The sequence below is a fragment of the Crotalus tigris genome, unplaced genomic scaffold (assembly GCF_016545835.1).
Source record: "Crotalus tigris isolate CLP2741 ecotype Arizona unplaced genomic scaffold, ASM1654583v1 scf7180000018954.1357295, whole genome shotgun sequence".
Classification (NCBI taxonomy): domain Eukaryota; kingdom Metazoa; phylum Chordata; class Lepidosauria; order Squamata; family Viperidae; genus Crotalus; species Crotalus tigris.
This window is the reverse complement of record NW_024097293.1, coordinates 546,852-570,976: the sequence shown is the minus strand read 5'-3', so window position 1 is coordinate 570,976 and position 24,125 is coordinate 546,852. Positions and strand designations below refer to the sequence as shown.

At 42.2% G+C, this 24,125-nt stretch overlaps 1 protein-coding gene across 3 annotated transcripts in view; it reads left to right on the top strand.

Annotated features, from left to right (window-relative positions):
* Positions 1–10,889, top strand: part of LOC120314561 (very long-chain acyl-CoA synthetase-like) — a 28,248-nt gene extending 17,359 nt beyond the window's left edge. For 2 of the 3 annotated variants that reach the window (XM_039357807.1, XM_039357805.1), the window contains 4 exons: positions 4,505–4,703; positions 5,956–6,053; positions 9,523–9,653; positions 10,506–10,682. In XM_039357807.1, the coding sequence (XP_039213741.1) occupies positions 4,505–4,703; positions 5,956–6,053; positions 9,523–9,653; positions 10,506–10,682 (605 nt within the window). Of the gene's footprint in view, positions 1–4,504; positions 4,704–5,955; positions 6,054–9,522; positions 9,654–10,505 lie in introns of all 3 variants that reach the window. The other variant, XM_039357806.1, reaches the window with a different exon arrangement.
* The last annotated feature ends 13,236 nt before the right edge of the window (positions 10,890–24,125 follow it).

The window sequence follows — 24,125 nt, the reverse complement described above, 5'->3', positions numbered from 1 at the left end:
GGGATTAGACTATCTCATATTTTAATAATAAAGTTTTTTTTTAACTGCACTGGCTACATCAGCATAATGTCCACAAGAAGCAACGGGTGGAAACTAATCAAGGAGAGAAGCAACCTAGAACTAAGGAGAAACTTCCTGACAGTCAGAACAATTAATCAGTGGAATAACCTGCCTCCAGAAGTGGTAAATGCTCCAACACTGGAAGTTTTTAAGAAGAGACTGGACAGCCATTTGTCCGAAATGGTATAGGTTTTCCTGCCCGAGCAGGGGGTTGGACTAGATGACCTCCAAGGTCCCTTCCAACTTTACTACTACTATTATTATTATTATGGATCATCGCACAGTCAGATGTTCAGACTGGATTTGGCATTTTGTCTACCTATCGAGTCCTTACTCAGGATCTGGGATAAACAGATGTGGATGTTTGATGGTATTACAGATATCGTCGCAGGATGGAAGCAGTTCCTAGTAAGGCCGCCTTTTTCAATTGACTAATAGTGAATTTGTCAATGCCAATGGTGTTCAAGTGGTGCTCCAGTTGTTTTGGGATTGCACCCAAGGAGCCTATCACTATTGGTACTACCGTTGCTTGCTTTTGCCACAGTCTTTCTATTTGTAGGTCTTTGTATTTTGTTATCTTCTCCAGTAATTTCTCTTCTATTCTGCTGTCTCCAGGCACTGTCACATCCACTATCCAGACTTTTTTGTCTTTCTTATTGACAATTGTTAAGTCTGGGGTGTTATGTTGCAGGTGCTTGTCTGTTTGAATTCTGAAGTCTCAGAGCAGTTTAATTTTATCATTTTCTATGACTTTCTCTATTTTATGATCCCACCAGTTTTTGCTTACAGGCAAATGATATTTTTTGCAGATCTTCCAATGCACCATTGTTGCTACTTTGTCATGCCGCTGCTTGTAGTCAGTCTGTGCAATCTTCTTGCAACAGCTTACCAGGTGGTCCACTGTTTCTTCAGCTTCTTTGCATAGGCGGCACTTACTGTCTGTTGCTGTCTTCTCAATTTTGACTTTATACGCATTTGTCCTTAAGGCTTGGTCTTGTGCAGCCAGAATTAGTCCGTCAATCTCTTTCTTCAATTTGCCTGCTCTTAGCCATTGCCGGGTCTTGTTATTATTATTATTAATAATAATAATAATAATAATAATAATCTTCATCAACGATTTGGATGAAGGGATAGATGGGGAACTCATCAAATTTGCAGACGACACCAAGCTGGCAGGAATAGCCAACACTCCAGAAGATAGGCTTAAGATACAGAAGGATCTGGACAGACTTGAACACTGGGCACTAATTAACAAAATGAAATTCAGTGGTGAAAAAAGCAAGGTTCTACATTTAGGCAAGAAAAACCAAATGCATAAGTACAGCATAGGTGGCACCATGCTCAATAGTAGTAACTGTGAGAGGGATCTCGGAGTCCTAGTAAAGAATTGCCTAAATATGAGCCAGCAGTGTGCTGCAGCTGCCAAAAAGGCCAACACAGTGCTAGGCTGCATTAACAGAGGGATAGAATCAAGATTACGTGAAGTATTAATACCACTCTATAATGCCTTGGTAAGGCCACACTTGGAATACTGCATCCAGTTTTGGTCACCACGATGTAAAAAAGATGTTGAGACTCTAGAAAGAGTACAGAGAAGAGCAACAAAGATGATTAGGCAACTGTAGGCTAAAACATATAAGGAACAGTTGCTAGAATTGGGTATGTCTAGTTTAATGAAGAGAAGGGCGAGGGGTGACATGATAGCAGTGTTCTAATATCTCAGGGGCTGCCACAAAGAAGACGGAGTCAAGCTATTCTCCAAAACACCTGAAGGCAAGACAAGAAGCAACGGATGGAAACTAACCAAAGAGAGAAGCAACCTATAACTAAGGAGAAATTTCCTGACAGTTAGAACAATTAATCAGTGGAACAACCTGCCTCAGGAAGCTGTGGATGCTCCAACACTGGAAGTTTTTAAGAAGAGACTGGACAGCCATTTGTCTGAAATGGTATAGGGTTTCTTGCCTGAGCAGGGGGTTGGACTAGATGACCTCCAAGGTCCCTTCCAACTTTATTTATTTATTATTATTATTATTACTACTACTACTACTACTACTACTACTACTGTGTTTGCATATAGTGCATATGTTTGTCCTTGTAAAAGGCTACTATGATTCTAAGTTTATTTAATATTTGGGACCTTGTAACTTATGCTTGTTTACTGTTCTCTTTGATAAAGGGAATATCTGAAATGCTTAAGAGAATAAATGCAGATATATTACACAACAGCTAGTTCTGAGGTTTTTTTCTTGTTAATATTTGTTCCTCTTCTTAAGGGAACTATTCATAAACTACCCGTTTGGCAAATCTTGTAGGAAAGGGATCTAAAAACCATTTTATCACTACGAACTTCAGGAGTCTTTATGGGAATCTACAACCAATTGATAAATACATTAAGTAAAAAAAACCCATAAGCATAAAATGAATACTTTTAGCAATGTGAGTCTCTATTTGAACAATCTTTTTTTTTCAATCAGAAACCCTCTAGAATCTTGATATATCAGATTTTAATCCCTTTTGATTTTGTTCATTGAGATTATGGGACCCGGAGTGCAACATGTTTGGTAGGCACCACGTTTGGAAGGCTGCATTAGACCATGTCCTTGGAAGTTTTGAACTTATCTTTGTGATATATATACATACATACATACATACATACATACATACATATGTTTTCTGAGGTTTATAAAATTATTTCAAATAAGCAATGTTTGAAGCAAAATGTTTAAAGCAAAAGCAAAAACAAAACTGCCATATTTTCTTTTCTTCTCAGAAATGCTAAGAAGGAATTACAAAACTGAGCAAGAAATGCAGTACAACAGATGTCTATGGAGATTCTCAATCATTCAGGTCATGGTTGTCCCATGGATGCTTTTTTAGGAGGCAACTGGACTTTCTTGTTTTTCTTTGAAGATGTTTCGCACCTCATCCAAGAAGCTTCTTCAGCTCTGACTGAAGAAGCTTCCATTCCCCACCATCTAGTCAGAGCTGAAGAAGCTTCTTGGATGAGAAGCTAAACATCTTCAATGAAAAACAAGAAAGTCCAGTTTCCTCCTGAAAAAAGCACCTTTAGGGGAGTATAATAGAGTTTTCTGGAAAAGGTATGATAGGCGGTTTTAACCAAAATAATCTTACACTGACTAACAGCCATGGACAGATGTTATCCTTGGGTCTAATATGTCAAAGACCTTAGGTTTAAAATCACCTAAGCTTGTAAGGGACAGATATTACATAAAGGAATGAATATGAATATGTGCAGTATATGTATGTGCATGTGCATTTCTATATATGTGTGTGTGGAGGGGGAGGGGGAGGGAAGGAGAGGTTGTATAATCCGCTTTACCTTCCTAAAATAAATGCCAATTCATTTAATTAGTTGATGTAACAATATAATCAGTGTAAGTGTCCTGCTACATCTGTGCATGCTCAACACTCTTGCTTTATCTGGTTGAGGGATGGATGTCCTGAAAAACATGAACGAGGGCTATTTTTTATGGTCAATTTAAAGTCTTATCTCTCAGTTTTAAGCCCACAGAAAGCTAATCTCAGTAAGGTTTCCTATATTTATTGTATTACAGATATAATGCTAGCAAATATTGCCATCTTTACTTGTGCTGTATAAGTATGTTAAAAGCAGGAACTGGTTACATTCTCCTAATATTGTTTCCCTCTTCTTCCACCAAACATCACCAGCCAGCATGTGGATATCCACTAATCACTCTCCTATGATATGGATTGTCTTAGGAGAGGATAATCTGTCTAAACAGACTGTCACCTTCTGAAATGAACCTGGCTGAAGCCATTATTGTCATTCTCAGTTGCCACACAGGTTGGGAGGAAGAGGGGGGGGAAGAAAGCAAAAGGATTGCTAGACTAAACACAGAGCAATCCTGTGGAAACCAAGGTCATTCCCACAAGTGCTGGAAGGTGGAGAGAAGAAGTGTCACGGAGCCCGCCAATTGCCCTCATTGGGTAGTGTGATCAATAGTATAATAGGGTGAGGGAAGTGTTACATTTAGTTACATTGAATTCCTGGATGGAAAATTTAGAGTTGGTTTCACTTTTTACCATGCTGATATTATGTATCCAATAAACATGTTCTTTGAGGAAATTTCAAGCCTCGGAGTCCTGATTGTTTGGGTCATTAGTCGGAACCTTGACCATTCATATCAGCTGATAGTCACACTCCTTTTGGATGCATTGGATTATGATGATGTCATGATGACACAGTGCAAAAAGGTTGCTAGCACATACTTATGCTGTGGTGAGGAAAGTGCAAGTGAGAAAAAGCTGTGGATGATATCTCCCTTTGTCTTCTGGGAAGTTATTAAGGCCTATGGCAGCTGATCATTGGATGATCAGATAATTCCCATTTAGAGGTGCTATTGGTTCTTTGTTGTGAGGCAATTTATTGATTCTATTTGCACCCCTTTTCATGTTCTAGGACAGGGAGGTTTAATGGTAATACAGATAAGTAAAGCAGTCCCATTTGAAGGTTATGCAGGAGATTATCGAAACACAGAGAAGAAAATTCTCCGTAATGTGTTGAAGAAAGGAGACAGTTATTTTAATACTGGAGATCTTTTGATGGAAGACCATGAAGGTTTTATCTATTTCCAGGATCGTGTGGGAGATTCTTTCCGGTGAGTCTCATTATTCATTCCATTAGTAAATTGGATCTGCAGTTTTGCCTCACTGAAATAAGATACTGAATGGGATATGATTCATTTGTGCTCATTGTTACTTTATGATTTTTTATTACAGTTAAGAATTTGAAATTCATTTGACTGAGGACCGTATTGGTCAAAGATAGCCAGTGTGGTCTAGTGGTTAAGGTACCAAGTTAGAAGCCATAAGTCTATGAGCTTCTAGTCCTGCCTTAGTCATAAAAACTGATTAGGTGATTCTGAGCCAATCACTTTCTCTCAGCCCATTGAGAGAGTTGGTTGATCAATACTTGGTTGATCCCTCCAAAATATGGATCCTGCACCTGTGGGAAAATGGAGATGGAGGAGGAGGAGGAGTTCAAAAATGCTTGCTAAGCCTTAGAGAACTAATCTTGGATTTTGACTCGGTGAACTTGATTCATGAAACATCCAATATGAAGCACATCTCTGCTTTGAATAATCTCAAAGCAGAAACAAAATCATCCCCAAGAACTCCAATGAACCAATATGCTACAATACGCTATATATCACTGTATTTACAGTGTGTGAACCAACTCCAAGAATTCCCCAACCAGCATGCATCATAAAGTTGCTAGGATTGATAAATACATTGTAATACATAGTGAAAGCCAAAGAAAACTGTCATATAAAGAAACCTACCATCTCCTATATATAGCACCAACTCAATACAGGGCACTGATAATGGTCTCAAGTCTGTTAATAATTGTCTGCAAGGAAACAAGCAAGCTCAGAGAGCACTAAAATCCAACATTTCAACCTTGAGCTCCATATATTCTTTTCTAATGGACAACATATTTTGTTAGATTTATGTGATGGTGACTTAAGCCATGCTTATATATTGTAATTAATCAATGGTTTGTTCTGTGAACATGTTTAATAAAATAATTATCACTGTAATTTTCTTCTGATCTTCTGTCAGCCAGGGACATTTATTGGCACAAACATTTGCATTGTCTTTCCTGGCTGAGCAACCATAGTAAATAACTTCCTCTGTTGTATGGTTTTCTCTGTATTTTTGCTAGCAGGCTCATCCTCTTGAGTTTATCTTAGTATTTACTGTAAGTTAGGAAATATTTTCCCCTGATCCTAAAGCCAGAAAGAGATCTTGTGTGTGAAGCCATCTACAGGAATATTGAAATGCTAACTAATACATTTTTAATACGTTCTATCAAACTGTGTAAGAAATAAAGCCCTCCTGTTTTGGCAGCTGGAAAGGGGAGAACGTGGCCACTACTGAGGTTGAGATGACATTAGCAAGTTTGGATATCATTGAGGAAGTCAATGTATATGGAGTACCAGTGCCAGGTGAGTTTGAAACACCTATATAAATTTCTACACACCTTTCCAATGCATGTTTAGAAATCTTATTTGCAGAAGATGCTTAATCTAGTTACTGGATTTACCCATTTAGGGTGATTGTGCAATATCCTGAATCATAAGTTCACCTTAACTCTAACCTTATTAATTTGTATGCCTCCTCAACCACAGGGTGGGAGCCATTTGGACTTCTAGGAAGAGGGTGTTTCATAGGGCAAGAACTGCAACAGAAAAGGCACACTTCTAAGGCCCCTTAAGGTGACGGTATTTAAAGGAAGGGATCAGGAGTATGCCTTCAAGGAGGCTCAGTAATTAGGTCCTATGACAAGTAGGGCTTGTGCCCAGTAGTGTGAGGGCAGTTTGATCCTGTTGTACCTGAAGAATTGACAGAGTCCTCATGACTGTGAGCTGAACCTTATATTAGATCCATGCCCATTCTGGTTGGCTAAATCTTCCCATAATGTGATGTATGATGGGGTGTTAGATGTATTTTTTTTTCTTGAGATAAGGGGTGGTCTCTCCTTCCCTTGAAGAAGTGATGGTTCAATCCTTCCTCAAAAAGGCATCGTTAGACTGAATTGTTCTGGACAATTTTTGTCCAATCTCCAATCTTCCTTTTTTAAGGAAGGTTGTCGAGAAGGTGGTCATGCAGCAGCTTCAGAGGATCATCTTTATTTTGAATTACTGTAATATGCTTTACATGAAAAGTATCTAAAAGTTTCAGCTAGTGAAAAATGTGGCTGCATGGGCAGTTATGTGCAATCCCTGATCAGTGCAAGTTACACTTTTGATCTGCAACCTACATTCGTTGCCCATTTGTTTCTGGTTCACTTCAAGGTGCAAAGTAAAGCACTACATGAAATGGGACCAGGTTATTTGAGAGAACCTTTCTCTCTCACTACTTTTACTCAGTGCACCAGATTTGGCAAGAGGGGCATACTCTAGGACCTATGAGACCAAGGAGTGTCGTTTGGATCAATTCCATGTTGTCTTCAAGAGTAGCCATCTGCAGGACTTCCAGTTTTGTGCCCGTAGCACATGGCCTTTGACTAATCTTTTAGAGGAGAATCTAATGGGAGGATTTAAAGTGGCTTAACACACTGAACTGTAATTTTGATTGACTGATAAATTGACTCTTGAATTAAAATGTTGATGAAAGATTTAATGCAATTTATTATAAGAATAACATAACTAACTCAACCGATGAACTGAGAGATTTTTATACCTGTTTCCACTAGGCGGCGACCAATCAGATTTAAACATTTTACCCGCTCAAATATGAACTTCAGAACAGTTGGAGACCTGCAGAACAGTTGGAGACACATTTAAACCTAACACATTAACAATAAATAACAATACATAACACCAATGATGTACTTAAATGGGAAAATTTGGACAGTTAGATGACTAACATATGAAGAAATTATGACTGATAAGAATTGGATTGAATATAAGGGAAATTAAATGTAAACAAAAATTACAAAAATAGGATGCATGGTGAACTAATGAGATGATGGTTATAAGAATAATATAAGCTGAAACAAATGTCATACATAGATATTATTATTATCTGTATAAATATAAAAAATGCCTATATCTAATCATTGTCGTTGTTGTTGTTAATTGCGAAGTCGTGTCCGACCCATCGCGACCTCATGGACAACGTTCCTCCACATCTTCCTGTCCTCTACCATCTTCTGGAGTCCATTTAAGTTCAAGTCTACTGCTTCAGTGACTCCATCCTGCCACCTCATTCTCTGTTGTCCCCTTCTTCTATTGCCCTCAATCTTTCCCAGCATTAGGCCTTTCTCCAGTGAGTCCTTTCTTCTCATTAGGAGGCCAAAGTATTTGAGTTTCAACTTCAGGATCTGGCCTTCTAAAGAGCAGTGGGGGTTGATCTCTTCTAGGACTGACCAGTTTGAACACCTTGCAGGAGTCCTCTCCAGCACCATAGTTCAAAGGCCTCAATTCTTTGGCGCTCAGCCTTTCTGATGGTCTAAATTTCACATCCATACATTGCAACTGGGAAAACCATAGCCTTAACTTTACACACTTTTGTTGGCAGGGTGATGTCTCTGCTTTTTGTATGCTGCCTAGATTTGCCATAGATTTCTCCATGATCCAGCGTATGTTGGCAATTTGATCTCTAGTTCTTCTGCCTCTTCGAAATCCTGCCTGTATTTCTCGTAGTTCTCGATCCACATACTGCTGGAGTCTAGCTTGTAGGATTTTAAGCATAACTTTACTAGCATGTGAAATGAATGCAATGGTATGATAGTTTGAACATTCTTTGGCATTGCCTTTCTTTAGAATTGGAATGTAAACTGACCTTTTCCAATCCTGTGGCCATTGTTGAGTTTTCTAAATTTGCTGGCAAATTGAGTGTAGTACTTTTACTGCAACGTCTTTTAAGATTTTGAATAGCTCAGCTGGAATACTGTCACCTACACTAGCTTTGTTGTTGCTCAGATTTCATAAGGCCCATTTCACTTCACATTCTAGGATGTCTAGCTCAAGGTCAATGATCACCCCATCGTGGTTATCTGGGATGTTAAGCTGGTTCTTGTATAGTTCCTCTGTGTAGTTTTGCCACCTCTTCTTAATCACTTCTGCCTCTGTTAGGTCCCTACCATTTTGGTCCTTTATCATGCCCATCTTTGCATGAAACGTTCATATCTCCAATTTTCTTGAAGAGATCTCTGGTCCTCCCTATTCTGTTGTTTTCTTCTATTTCTTTGCACTGTTCATTTAAGAAGGTATTCTTATCTCTTCTAACTATTCTCTGGAATTCTGCATTCAATTGGGTGTATCTTTCTCTTTCTCCTAATCATTATATATTGAAAATATTAAGAATTATATTTTGTTTAAGGTTGAAGAAGGAGAATATAAATGGGAGACGGGAAGATCAAATAAATATATCATTAATTAATAAACTAATTATAAAATTTTCAAACTTAATCATTATTGATTGTTAATTAATTATTATTGTCTTTTTTTTCTTGTTAAAATATAAACCAAGACAACTTGCAGTCTATCAGCTATCTGACTTCTGTAGCTTGATACAAGACTGAGGGTAGAAAAATCTAAATTAGATAGAATTGAATAAGGAGTCCCATATTTTCATTCAATTAGTTTCATCTTGAAAAGTTACCTTGCATTGCAAGTAGAATTGCACCATTTTTCCTTATCTGCAACTATTATTTACTTACATTTTAAAAAATGGATATTTTGTGATATGGGAAGTAGCAGGATAAGGCTAAACCATCAATCATGATCTGAGATGAGATATGGGTCAACTTCATGGAGATAGAAAATAGAGTGAGGAGCATCAGGGCGTTTTGGTAAGATTGTAAATAATGAATGAAAGCTGCTTTGCTTAGCACCAGCAACCAACAGTTTTGCTCCTTTTCTGCAGAAAACATGTAGCTTTACTGTCAATTATTCTGCTTTATTCCAGGGCATGAAGGAAAGATTGGGATGGCAGCCATGCGGCTGAAGGATGGGTGCCCCTTTGATGGAAAGAAGTTGTTCATACATACCAAGGATTATCTGCCCAGCTACGCCATACCCCGCTTCATCCGTATCCAGGTGAGAAACAACTGATTTAGGCTCTTGCTTCCACAGCCTAAGAAATCGTTAGAGAAAATAACTCAAAACCCCAGACTTCAGCATCATAAAGTATAATAGAAATAGAAATGCTGCTGCCAATCAGAATATAAACAGAAAAGAAATAAGAAATAGGCTTGATTTGATCAATAGGATAACTAGAGTAAATTACATTGCCAGTAAAGGAAGCTGTCAACTGAGTTTGTATTTGCATGCAATTTCTTTGCTTTAAAAACGTTTTCATTTTATTAAAGAGTAGAAGAACATTGATGATTTAAAAAAGTATAACTAGGAACAAAAAAGGGGAATAATGAAAATAAAGAGTATATATAAATTCATCTGAAATCTGAAAAGGAGGGGGGAAGTTTTATATACTCATATTCAATATTTCTGCACAGAGAAACAGGACTGGCTGTTATGAATTAGAGAGGTTGGAGAAAGCAGGACGGAAACATTGGGCAGAGGTGAAGCTGTAGATGGAGAAAGCCTTGGGTAAAGGTTGAAAAAGACAATGTGATGATGGTTGTGGGGAGTGGAGTAGATGGAAGGGGCACTGAGGAGATACAGGGAAGTGATAGAGAAGATTAAGGAAGGCAGTATCCCATAATGAAGACTGAAGAAGCCCTGCTAAACACAGTAAGAGCAAACAGCAGAGAGAAAAACTGGACAAAGAGTAGGAAGGTAAGGAAAAACAAAGTTGCATCAGTTTCCTTAATTTGTCTCACACTAGGGCAGTAGGGGAAGCACCATTCACTGGCTTTGTTATTCAGGCAGGGCAATAGTGAAGGGCTAATTCCTGACTCTATTCTCACTGTTGCCTTATACTTGCTGCAGGAGAAGCTGGAGATCACAGGAACTTTCAAGCAGCGTAAAGGTCAGTTGGTGAGGGATGGATTCAATCCTGCCAACATCAAGGATCCCTTCTTCTTCCTGGATGACTCAGAAAAGAACTACATACCCATGACTGAAGAGATCTACTGCTCCATTTTAGAAAAGAAAAGAAAACTCTAAAGAAGGTTTAAAGAGGAGCATAGCAGTGTTTCCTGAACAGCATTGAAAGTGCAGCCATTCGTGTTTTGATTTCGCTCAAGAAGGAAAGATTTATGGCTAGAATATTATTGCTTCTTAATCTGTGTGTTCTTGAGATGTCTGTTTAATATACTAATTAGGAATTTTTTGGGAAATAATAAAATGTTGCTACTTTCTCTTGCCACAGGATACATTTGTTTTGGATTGAAGCTTATTCTTAAGAAAATATTGGGGAAGGTTAACTCTTTTTCCTCCAGTACCATTCCATATCCTGCTTTGCGTCCAATGTAGGAGAAACTATATCAAAGGAGTCTCAAAGCATCAATATATTGTTAAAATTCATACCAATACATGTTTGTGCACATGTCTAACATTTTTTTCCCAAAAGCATTCATTTCTAAACTCAAATCCTCTCAAATACACTTTTGTATATTATTATTTTAAAATATATTTTAATATCAGTGTAATCTAGCAACCCATCTTGGACAAGAGAGGCCTGGATTCAAATTACTATTTGATCTTGATGCTCACTGGATGATTTCGGCCACTTTTTCTCAGCTTATTCTACCCACATAGGCCTCTAATTGAATGGGTAAAAAAATGGGAGGATCTTCATATTATTATCTTCACCCTATCAAACATGATCATAACATCCACTTCCACAAATACTTTAGACTGTTTTTTAAAGTGAGAACTATATTGCAACAATCAGAGAAACATGATATTCAAAGCACAACTGAAGTGTGCTTTCATTCTTTTCTGCTCATTCATCTGAGAAGTATAAATCAAATGAAATCTGATTCAAGTTAAATCTGAAGTTCAAACTGAATTAAACTCTAGAGCATTCTTAGGTAGAAGTATCTCATATAGGCAGCTTAAGGCTATATGACCGTGGTGGCGAACCTATGGCATGGGTGTCACAAGTGGCATGCAGAACCCTCTCTGTGGGCACCCACACCCTCGCCCCAGTCCTAGGCCTTCAGCTGAGTTTTATAAAACCTTTTTGCTTTAGGCCTCTGCCGCCGTGTGCAAAAAAAAAAAAGGTTCAATCAATCAATCAATTTCAACTTCTCGCCGGGAAAAAAATCTCGCAGAGTTGGAATTGATAGATTGAACTGTTTAATCCCAACCAGTCTGCCAATGGGCCATGCCCACCCAATGGGCCACACCTACCTGGCACTCGACAATACATAAGTGGGTTTGGAGTTACAGTTTGGGCACTCAGTCTCTAAAAGGTTTGCCATCACTGTTATATGAGATACTCTAATGAAGTTATGGCAAACCTTTTAGAGACCGAATGCCCAAACTGCAACCCAAAACCCACTTATGTATCGCTGGGTGCCGAATGGGCATGTCCCGCTGGGTGGACGTGGCTACAATGGGCATGGCAGACTGGGTGGGCATGGCCAGGGTGGGCGTGGCCACCTTGATGTTGCTCCTATGGAGGGATGCCTGTGGGGGCTGGGCAAGGTTGGGGGAGATACAGGGGGTCTCTGGCAGGTGGGGCAGTGGGCAGGAGGCTCGTCCTTCAGGGTGAGGCAAGGTGAGAGAGGGGGCAGGGCAGGTGTGCCATTGCCATGGGGCAAGGCAAGGTGAGGCAGGGGTCGGGGCAGAGGTTGGTTGCATACAAAGGGGGTCTCCGATGAGAAGGAGGAGGCAGAGGAAATTGGTTTAAGCAAGCTTAGCAATCAAAGTGGGGATCCCCCCCCCCTGAAAACAAACATACTTCGTGGAAAACCTGAAAGCACAACAGAAGAGACCAAAATCTGCTGTAACCACCCAGCATATGGAAGGGGAATAAAAACCAAACAGCCCCCTTGCCAATCCTCAACAGAAATGCTCATGACAATGAAAGCCTTGGACAGAGGGAAGAGCACGGGCAGGCAGGTGTCTTGCTCAGCTGATGGCTGGGGGAGGAAGGGGGCAGCTACACCCCCTCCCAAATGCTGCCCTCTCATGAAAACAGGATGAAAACTCCAAAAAGCAACAAGGAAAACAAGTTAAAACAGAAAAGTGTCTTGCGATGGTTTTCTTCCCCACTTCCTTCTAGCTGCAGTTTAAATATGTAAAGACCACAAAAGAAAAAAAAAACTTGGCTTTCTCTCGTTTTAATTCAGAAGGCAGGAACAGGAGGATGGGGGGGGGGTTGTTTGTTTCAAAGGAAGGAGCGCAGCAGGCGAACGGCAATGGCCCAAGGCTTCTGGCTATGCAGGGGGGCATTGGGGGCACATTCTCTTTAAAAAAACAAAATGAGGCATTTTCTCACTCCACCTCCCAAAAACACAATAACAGAGCTTTCAATAATGCAAATCACTTTTTATTGAAAGGTAAAAGTTTGCATTTGGCATGCTTTTGAAGAATTAATGTGATTTTTGCTGTTGTATGCATGCTGATAATTTATCTAACCTAAGTTTGGGAGCAACACATGTAGCACTCAGGTCATCTGTTAGTCTGCTTCTGGTGTCAGATTTTATATAATTCAAAGCTGAAACCAGCTGCTCACAAACATAAGATGATCCAAACCAAGTAAGGAAAGCAATCCCAAGTGCTTTCATTGACTCAACATTATTTGGCAGAAAATTCCACACTTTAAGGATTTCATTTTCAGAACTAACTGTGCTGTCCTTTGTCATCCCTTCTATCTTTTCAAGTGTTTCATGCTGGTCACAGAATTTATTTTTCCAGATAGAGTTTTCTTGAAATTCCAATAGCTTCATTTCTAGATTTCCTAAATCTAACCAGTGAAAGCAGGAAAAATCAAGTTCTTCAAATTTGGCTTTATCTGGAGAAGTAAGAAAACACAGGGTTGTCTCCATCTTACGGAATTGTAAAAATCTGTTACTAAAATTCACCTTTGCAGCTGCTACAATGCTAGAAAATTCCTTGTAGATTTCCTGATTGCTTGTACGATTGTCTGCAAATATCATAGAATTTTCTAAATGCATTTTTAGATTTGGAAAATATTTCAGCTACCTATTTTCAAGGTCTCTTTCAAAAATTTGCAATTTTATCTCAAATGTTTTGATATCACAAAAGATCCTTTCTGCTGTTTTCCCTATACCTTGTAATTGTTTGTTCAGTACATTGAAGTGTAATGTAAAATCTGTAAAAAACATGAGGTTGCTAAGCCAGGCCATATCAGTGAGCTGTGGATATTCTTGCCCCTTTTCATTCATAAATAGCCTAATTTCATCCAAGCAGGCTACAAATCTCTCCAGGACTCACCCTCTGCTCAGCCACCAACAATTATACTGTGCCTGAACCTCCTCAAGAAGTGCTTGAAACTGTTGACAATTCAGAGCACAAGCCATGATGTAATTCACTATTTTTGTCATATCTTTGAGGACATCGTCAATTTTTGTTGTTGTTTTCCCTAGCACAAAAAGTTTCTTGACATATAATACAATGGAACTGAATGAGTTGATCTTTTGTTTCTTTAACAAACAACTGTATAAAACCAGATGTTGCCCCCACAATAGAAGGTGCTCCATCACTTTTTCTGGTCTTATGTCTTGTGACAAAAAGGCCTCCTTCACAGCATTGTAGATATCTACTCCTTGTGTTCTTTCAGGTAAAGACACCAGTTTCACCAGCTCTACTCTCATGATGTCACCAACAGCATAATGCAAAATTACTGCTAGCCTTGCATGATTATTTATATCTGTGCTTTTGTCCAAGCACATGGAGTAACAGGCTGCCTTTTGTAAGTCAATGGTGAGCTGCTGACTAACATCACTTGCCATGCCCTGGACTCAATCTTTAACAGTATTTCTGCTAAGTGGTATCTCAGAGATGCATTGATTAATTTTATCCTTTTTGGGAAATCATGAAAAAGAGAATCACTTCCAAACCACATGGCCATTTTGATCATATCCCCATCAGAGAGGGGCTTACCATGTTTTGCTATGCACAGTAAAATTTTAAAATTGGCAGCTGTCAGATGATTTATTCTGGAAAGATAATTGGAAAAACTAAGATGCTGGGAATGAGAATTCCTCAATTTCCCTTCAAGAAATTCTTTTCTTTCAGTGTCACAAGTTTGGCAACACTTTTGTGGTTGGTTTCAAAGTGCCGTCTGACACTTGATGTGGACACAAAGCACTTTCATTGCACAGAACAGATAATGCTTTCCCACTGCATTCAATCACTCCAAATGACTTTGTCCAGGCCTCTTGGAATGATCTTCCACTATCTCTTTTTGCTTTCTTTGCTGTACACATTTTGGGTGTACAAGATTGGAGTCTACAAAAACACAAAATATTTTAAAAAATGAAGCAACCAATACAAATCTATCCCTAAATAACTATTAGTTGATACTAAAGAAATGAATATTCCCTGAATCAACAATCTAGGAGGGGGAATTAAACAATGAAAGCACAATGTCTTGGATTTTACAGGTTGTTGGAAAAATATTCATTCATTTTACCAGAGGCTGAAAATAACAGAAAGCTGAAGCAGAATGCCTGTATTAGCAGATGCAACTGATATAAAATCTGGACAAAGAATGGTCAATAAAGCATTCTTGGTTGTCTATTTTATCTTTCCTAATAAGCTGTAACCAACTTCTTCTCTTCACTTTGCAAAATCATCTCATGAAAGCTGACCACCATCACCTCATGCAAGCTGCTGTTGCCAGAGACTGACCACCATCATCTAATGTGAACTGCTGTTCCCAAAGATTAACTACTTTCTCACGCAAGCTGCTATTGCCAGAAACTGACCATTATCATCTTGTGCAAGCTGCTGCTGCCAGAGATTGACCACTGTTAAATCTGTGGGTTAAAAGCATTGCGAGGAAACAAATGGTGTAATAGAACTGTCGCTACATGAGTAATGGCCAACGTATCCCATATGTATCCCAACGTATCCCGGAGCCGGAAGACCAGCGGAAAGGAGAGCCCCGGAGACGGAGCCAGCCAGTCGCTATTGCCGCATTGGTACCGCCCAGCTGGAACCTTGTGGGAGGACCGCCGCCGCCAGAGGACGACTGTAGAGGGAGGAGGAGGAACCCTAGGCCCTTCTCTCCTCGTGACCTCTGGCGGGCTACACCCTTTCATCGTGTGGCCATGTTTGTCGGTCCGGCCTTGCGAGACCAGTGGGGCTGCCACACACCACGGGGGGCCTGGCTGGCACCATCCCGTTGTCATTGCTGCCGCTGCTGCCGGGGGGGGGGCTGGCCCTTTGTGACTCTTGACCTTGATTCTCAGAATCTTTTAGCTAGTGTATGCTGATTGTATGATTGTTTTTTAACCTTTTTAGTTTATTGTATTAGGGTGTGTATGGGTGTGAGTGATGGAGCTGGGAACAAGAACTGGTGCCCCCTCTGCTGAGTGTGTAAACAGAGGTGGAGGGGGGGCAGATGTACTTCCCGGCTCGATTTGAATGTGAGATGTGGCCTGCCGGGAGGGGGGGATGGTGGGAGGGAGACCTGCGGGGTGGGTGGGGAGTTTTCGGGGGTGGAGGTGGGCCGGAACATCCTGGTTATCGTAGGGAGAGGTAGATATGGCGGGAGCCAAGGGGTGGGCCATCTTCGGGGAACAAGGACTCGCTGCATTAGAGCGATTACTTGTTCCGACCCCTTGGACTTCTCCAATACCTGGAGAGGAAGGTGTTCAGGACCCTGGCCTCAGGCTGCTGCTTTTTAATGCCAGGTCGGTTATTAATAAAGCCCCCCTCATCTGGGATTTGATACTGGATGAGGAGGCCGACCTGGCATGTATTACTGAAACCTGGCTGGGCCAAGAGGGAGGTGTTCCTCTCTCAGAGATGTGCCCAGACGGGTTTCAGATAATGCACCAACCACGACTCCAGGGAAGGGGTGGGGGAGTGGCGATTCTTGTCCGAGAATCCCTGAGACCTCGCAGGATCCCAGCCCCAGAGGTTGTTGGGTGTGAGTCCCTTCTCTTGAGGTTGGATTCAAGGGTTCAGTCGGGTTTGTTGTTGACATACCTGCCTCCCAGCTGTGTGACAACAGCCCTGCCTGAGCTGCTGGAGGGGGTAGCCGGGTTGGCGGTGGAATTCCCCAGGCTTATGGTGCTGGGGGATTTCAATTTGCCGTCACTCGGTGAATCCTCTGGTGTGGCTCAGGAGTTCATGGCTTCCATGACAACCATGGACCTGACCCAGATAATTCAGGGTCCAACCCATAGGGGAGGACACACGCTCGACTTGGTATTCCTCTCGGGGCAGTGGAGACGTGATTTTGATTTAAGGGGTATAGTCACTTCTCCCTTGTCATGGTCGGATCACTTCCTGTTGAGGTTAGATTTCTCGGTCCTACTCCCCCACCGCAGGGAGGCGGAACCGATTAGGTGGTTCCGCCCAGGCATTTAATGGACCCGGAGGGGTTCCAAATAGCGCTTGGGGGTTTTCCTGATTCCCTCCTCCACGAACCAGCTGAGTCCTTGGTCGCTGCTTGGAATAAGGCGGCATCAGGGACGTTAGACCGGATCGTGCCTTTGCGACCTCGCCGTGATTGTGGATCCCGGAGGGCACCTTGGTTTACCGAGGAACTACGGGAGATGAAGCATCAAAAGAGACGTCTAGAGCGACGCTGGAGGGCTAGTAACTCCAAATCTGACTGGACACTTCTAAGAGCCTATATTAGGACTTATTTAGTGGTGATACGAGCGGCAAAATGTTTGCATTTTTCCGCACTTATTGCGTCTGCGGAATCTCGCCCTACCGCCCTGTTTAGGGTGACCCATTCCCTACTTAATGTTCGGGAAGCTGGGGAGCCCTTACAGGGTAGAGCGGAGGAATTTGTGCAATTGTTATCAGACAAAATCGCTCGGATTCGGACAGACCTAGACTCCGATTGGGCAGGGCCTTTCGAGATGACTGGGGCAGGTCTTAGCTCAGTTTTATGGGATGAATTTGAGTCGGTGACCGCTGAGGATGTTGACAGAGCGGTGGGAGCAATGAGCGCCTCCACTTGTTTATTGGACCCGTGTCCTTCCTGGTTGGTCTCGGCTGCCAAGGAGGTGACACGAAGCTGGCTCCAGGTGTTGATCAACGCTTCGTTGAGGGAGGGGTCTTTTCCACAATCCCTGAAGGAGGCGGTTGTGAGACCCCTGCTCAAGAAGCCTACCCTGGACCCGGCTGATTTAAATAATTTCCGTCCAGTCTCCAATCTCCCCTTTGTGGGGAAGGTTGTAGAGAGAGTGGTGGCACTCCAGCTCCGACGGTCTCTGGATGAAGCGGATTATCTAGACCCTTTTCAATCTGGCTTCAGGCCCGGCTTCAGCACAGAAACCGCTTTGGTCGCGCTGATGGATGATCTCTGGCGGGCCTGAGACAGAGGTTATTCCTCTGTCTTGGTGCTACTTGACCTCTCAGCGGCCTTCGATACCATCGATCATGGTATCCTTTTGCGACGACTCAAAGGGGTGGGAGTGGGAGGCACCGTTTTACGGTGGTTCTCCTCCTACCTCTCTGGCCGGTCGCAATCGGTATTGGTGGGAGGGCAGAGGTCAACCCCGAGGCCCCTTGAATGCGGCGTGCCACAGGGGTCGGTCCTCTCTCCCCTCCTATTTAACATTTATATGAAGCCGCTGGGTGAGATCATCAGACAGCACGGGGTGAGGTTTCATCAGTATGCTGATGATACCCAGTTATATATCTCCTCCCCGAGCTCCCTCAGTGAAGCGGCCGATTTGATGGGCCGTTGCCTCGAAGCCGTGAGGGTCTGGATGGGGGTTAACTCAGGCTCAATCCTGACAAGACCGAGTGGCTTTGGATGTTGCCTCCCAAGGATCATGTCGATTGTCCAGTGTTGACTCTTGCGGGGGAAAATATACCCCCTTTAGAGCGGGTTCGCAACTTGGGTGTCCTCCTTGATCCACAGCTGAATTTGGAACATCAATTGACGGCTGTGGCTGGGAGGACCTTTGCACAAGTTCGCCTGTTGCACCAGTTGCGACCCTACCTGGACCGGGAGGCTCTCCTTATAGTCACTCACGCCCTTGTCACCTCACGTTTGGACTACTGCAACGCGCTCTACATGGGGCTACCCTTGAAAAGTATTCGGAGACTACAGTTGGTCCAGAATGCAGCCGCGCGAGTGATAGTGGGTGCTCCTCGATACACCCACGTTACACCTATCCTCTGAGCTGCATTGGTTGCCTATTGGTCTCCGGGTCCAATTCAAGGTGTTGGTCATTACTTTTAAAGCCCTATATGGCTCAGGGCCAGGCTATTTGCGAGACCGCCTACTACCTCATAGTTCCCTACACCCGGTTAGATCCCACAGGCTGGGCCTCCTTTGGTCCCCGTTGGCCAAGCAGTGCCATTTGGCGGGGCCGCGGAGGAGGGCCTTCTCTGTGATGGCGCCCATGCTTTGGAATCAGCTCCCCCCGGAGATTAGGACCGCTCCCACCCTGTTGGTCTTCCGTAAGCTACTTAAGACCTGGCTTTTCCGGCAGGCCTGGGGTTTATAAAACCTTACCCCTGGATGATTGTTTTTGTATTGTTGTTTGTTATGTTTTATGTGTTTTTTATTGTTAGCCGCCCAGAGTCCTTCGGGAGTGGAGCGGCTTATAAATTTTAAAAATAATAATAATAATAAAACCTGTGGGTCCCACACCTGCAAGAAAATAGCTGTAATCTGAGTACTCTAACTCTGTTGCCTAGCAAGGTGTCAAAAATTTGATGACCCCTCCCCAAAGGAAAAAAGTGATAAAGTATAGTAGTCTTCACCTTACAACAGTTTGCTTAGTGACTGTTTGAAGTGACAACAGCACTTTAAAAAGTGACTTATGACCATTTTTCACACTGTGGCACATGGCCACCCCTCGCTGCTGCCATGAGGCTGGGCAGCCGGTGTGCGAACTCCACTACTTTGTTGGGGCCAGCTGAGGCCAGTGAGCAATCGAGGCAGCTCCAGACAACCGGCTGCCACCTCCTCCGCTTCATAGCTGGCTGGCCTTACAATGGAGGGATTGTTGCTGGTGCTGCCATTGGCACCACCATTGGCACCACTGCTGCCATTGCCACTGCCATTGCCGCCCCACGAGGCTGGGCAGTCAACTTCTCCTCGGCCCCTGGACAACTTTGCAAGCAAGGTAGAAGGGGCCAGAACCCAATTCCCCCTCCCAATGCTACTCAGGTGCTGCTGTCACCAGCTGGCTGGCTGCTTGGCCCCACCTGGCTTAACCAAAGCCTGCCCAGGCTGCCCCCTCCACCATTGCCACCGCCGCCGCCATTGCCACCATCACTGCTGCCATTGCTGCCATTGCCGCCACCATAGCCCCACAAGCCTGAGCAGCCAACTTCTCCCCAGCCCCTGGACAAATTTGCAAGCAAGGTAGAAGGGACCAGAACCCAACCCCCCCTCCAAACCCTGCTCAGGTGCTGCTCTTACTGACTGGTTGGCTGGTTGCTCAGCCCCGCCTGGCTTAACCAGAGCCTACCTGGGGTGCCATCCCACAAGGCTGGGTGAACTCCGCTGCCTCGTTGGGGCCTGCTGAGGCCAGCGAGCAGCCGAGGCAGCTCCAGATACTGGATGGTCCCTTATCCCCCTCCTCTCCTGCATGGCCAGCCAGTTGAGGGGTTCAGAGCAGCAGCCACTGAAACTCACCACTGGTCGCTCATGCTCACTTGCTCACTGTCTGCACCAAATGCTGCTCCTGCCAAAACTTGTTCCTTTAGTAGCCTCTCCTCGCTCAGCTCTCACAGATTTCCCAGACTCTGCATGGTGGAAGAGAGGGGAAGGGGAGCAGCCTAGCCCTGCATCCATCTCTCTGGGGTGATGGTGTGCATGCCTACAAGGATGGCTCTGCATACTGCCTGTGGCACACTTGCCATAGGTTTACCACCACACTCTAATGCAGGGCTTTTCAACCAGTGGTATGGGTACCACTTGTGGTACATTGGCACCTGGCAGGTGGTACGCGACCATCCTAGAAATTAGCGGGGGAGGGGAATGAGCTGAACTGGTGGCAGCACCGCAGAAGCCTGAGCAAGAGATGGCTGGAGCTGCAGGGCTGTCAGGACTCAGCGGAAGCGCCAGGATCAGCGCCAGGCTCCAGCTGGAACTCAGTGCTGATCCTGGCACTTCTGTTGAGCCCAGAAGAAGCATCAATCAGCTGGAATGTTGCAATATCTCCAGGGTCTTGTGATTTACATTCAGATGCTTGACAACTGATTCATATTTATGATGGTCACAATGTCCCAGGGTCATTGAAGTGACCAAAACCTGCTGCAATCACCCAGCAGACAGGGGGAATAAAGACCAAACACCCCCATCCCACCCCCGCTGCCAATCCTCAACAGAAATGCTCACAATAATGAAAACCTTGGACAGGAGGAAGAGCACTGCCGACTGGGCAGGCAGGTGCCTTGCTTGGCTGTGCCTTTGGAGACATTTTTTTCAGTTCCATTGTAACTTCGAAGAGTCACTAAGCGAACTGTTGTAAGTCAAGGACTATCTCTACTTTATCACTTTTTTCCTTTTTTTTTTTTTTTTGGTCATCAAGTTTTTGACACCTTGCTAGGCGACTGGTGGTACTCGGATATTGCCATATCCTAAAAGTGGTATAATGGGTGAAAAGGTTGAAAAGCCCTGCTCTAATGCTTTCCAGAAATGATGGGAGAAATTCTCCCAGACCTCCGAAAAGGAGATTTTGCTATGAATTAAGAGATATAGATTTAATTCTGTTTTGTGGACCATCAGCCATTTAAGTCAATTTCTCCAAGAACTTAACAATGCAAATCTATTCTGTCTGTTCAGAGTTCAATAGAAATAATAGGCATATGAATATAATTTTACTATCCTGAGAGAATCATATTCATAATTCCAATAGCAATTATGTGAACAGGATATTTGATCATGAAATCAATTTACCAAATCAATGACACTTTAATAATTTATTAAATTACTAAATAATTTAGTTCCTGCTTTTTTCTATTTCTGAAGCTACTATATAGGGGCAATCATCATATAGACAGAGGTGAGCAAACATATAGCTGTGATCATAGCTGTAGTGGAACAGCCATATCCAGTGCTTTTTGTAAAAAAAAAAAAAAAAAAGGTGCCAGAACTCACACACGTTATACAATCTGCCTTGCCTACCCTACAAGGTTCCATCCAAAAAAGGTGCCGGAACTCTGTTCTGGGTGTTCTACGGCAAAAAAAGCCCTGGCCACATCCATACCAGGCATATATCAGAAACTAACAGTTTTTGAAAAGGGAAATGAGGTGGGAGGGGTAGGTCTTCTGAGAACCTTTCAAATTCTTCATCTTGAAAACTATAATAATACTTTGCCAGATTATGTTATAAGGAATGACTTGGGATAAAAGTAACTTACCCAATATCATACAATAAACTTTGGGGTCAGCAGGGATTTGAACTCTAGTGCAGGTCCACTTTATCATTTATATGATATACTGTCCCTCACTTAAACTCCTTTCTTTCCCAATAGTACTAAACTGTGGAATTGCTCTGCAAACTATCGGCAACACTGCTCTCATAAAATAATCAAGTTGCCTGAATTGCGCCACTCCAAGAAGCTCTGACTTTCTTTACTGGTCACATTGAGCTATGCTTTTGCGGTCAACAACCTTTCTTCATCGTATTCAGCTGCCAGAAAACAATTCCAGGAGGGGAAGCCATTTGAAATGTGGCCTTCAAGCAAAGTCCAGTTAGGGAGCATCAGTTTGACAGTCTTGGCTGAGGTCAGCAACTAAGCAGGGTTGAAACTGGTTAATACTTGGAAAGGGGGTTACCAGGAAATATCAGGTTTAAAGGCTAATCTAGATGTCAAGGAAACATAAAAGCAACAATGGAAAACTACTTCTGCATTATTGCCAAAAAAACCTATATACTGTAGATATGGCCACAAAGTCACCAGGGTTGAATTCAACTCAAAGGACCTCTTATTGAGGTAAATATGGCATTTCCACCAAAAGAGATTTACTTTGATAAAGAAACCCATACAATTTAAATCCAAATTACCTTCAAGAATACTTATATTGCTATATAGCTTGCTCCCTATCTGTATTCTCATAGTCTCTATTTCCAACTCCACATTCTCAAGATTTCAGTTTCAAATTCTGCAACAGAATAGCTTCCACATTTTCCATGTTTACTACCTAACTAACTGCTGTTGAAAATGAGTGGCAATCCTGCCCTTTAGGACACTTAGAGGAATAGAAGATGTTTTGATCTTTTCGGAGTTTGAACTAAGCTGAGTTTTTTAATGCAAAAAAAAAAAACCCTTTAGTTTTAGATTACTTTCTCTTGAATGTTCAAAGTATTGAAATTTAGAACAATTAGTTGTTGAACTGTTTGATGATCTGAGTTCAAATCTGTCCAACAGTCAATTTTCTTAGATTATAGGTATCTATGTAATTATTAATTGTTGGTGTTAAATAAGAGAAAATTGAGTTAGGTATCTTATCACTTACAAAATCGATACAAGTCAAATTATGTATTATTTATAAAAATGTGTTAAATCATTCCTGCAACTTAATTCTCATCCCCTTTCAGGATTCTTACTGTGTATAGATCCTATTTTCAATGCCAAAACTCATTCTGGAATTTATGAAATGATAGTGTTGTTTCTGAGTAGGCAAATCTTAAAAAAAAACATTTATCAAAAAGTAACCATAAAGAGTTCTCCAAATGCAGATAAATATAGCCAAAAGACAACTTCTGAGCACATCTGAATTCTGTACTTTTACTGATTGTCTTAGTGAAGGATTGGTAACAGATAAATATTAACCAAGAGGCAGCTTGCCAAACACTATGTGTAACCATATGTCTATTTATCTACTTCCTTGCAAAAGGAAGAAAATGTATCCAGTTCCTTCTTTCCCACGATTTATGACTGAAACACTGATAAAATTGACCTCGGCTTGACCTTGCAAACTAATCTTTAAGAGCTATTGTGGTATAAGGGTCAGCAAAATGGACTTGGAGCATGGAGATCTAGGTAAAAAACTACTCAGTTATGATGTTTAGCAGGTGACTCACTCTTCTGTGGCCTAATATATCATTCAGAATTGTTGCAAAGGTTAAAATGTCAAAGGGCACCATGTATTTTACTTCGGTCTTTCTTCGGCCTTAATTTGTTGCATAGATTTATCTCCCTCTCTCTCTTTCTCTGTCTTTCTAAATTTTACTGGCCACCAACCTTATCTCAGGGTAACTCTGGGGGGCTTACAATCATAAAAGATAAAAATTGTATAAGCTATAAGACATAAATAAGTTAATACAAAAAACCAAAAAATGGATCTTTGATGATTCCCTATCTATGGTGATAATTATGGTATGGAGTTCTGAGAAAGCTGTACAGGGGACACTGTAAATGCTAATACTAGTTGTCTGGTTTCATAAAACATACTAAATACTTCATTCATTGTGGGATATTACTGCTTTCCCAAGGTATGAGGCTTAGGGCCATTCGGTCTCACCAGCCAAGCAT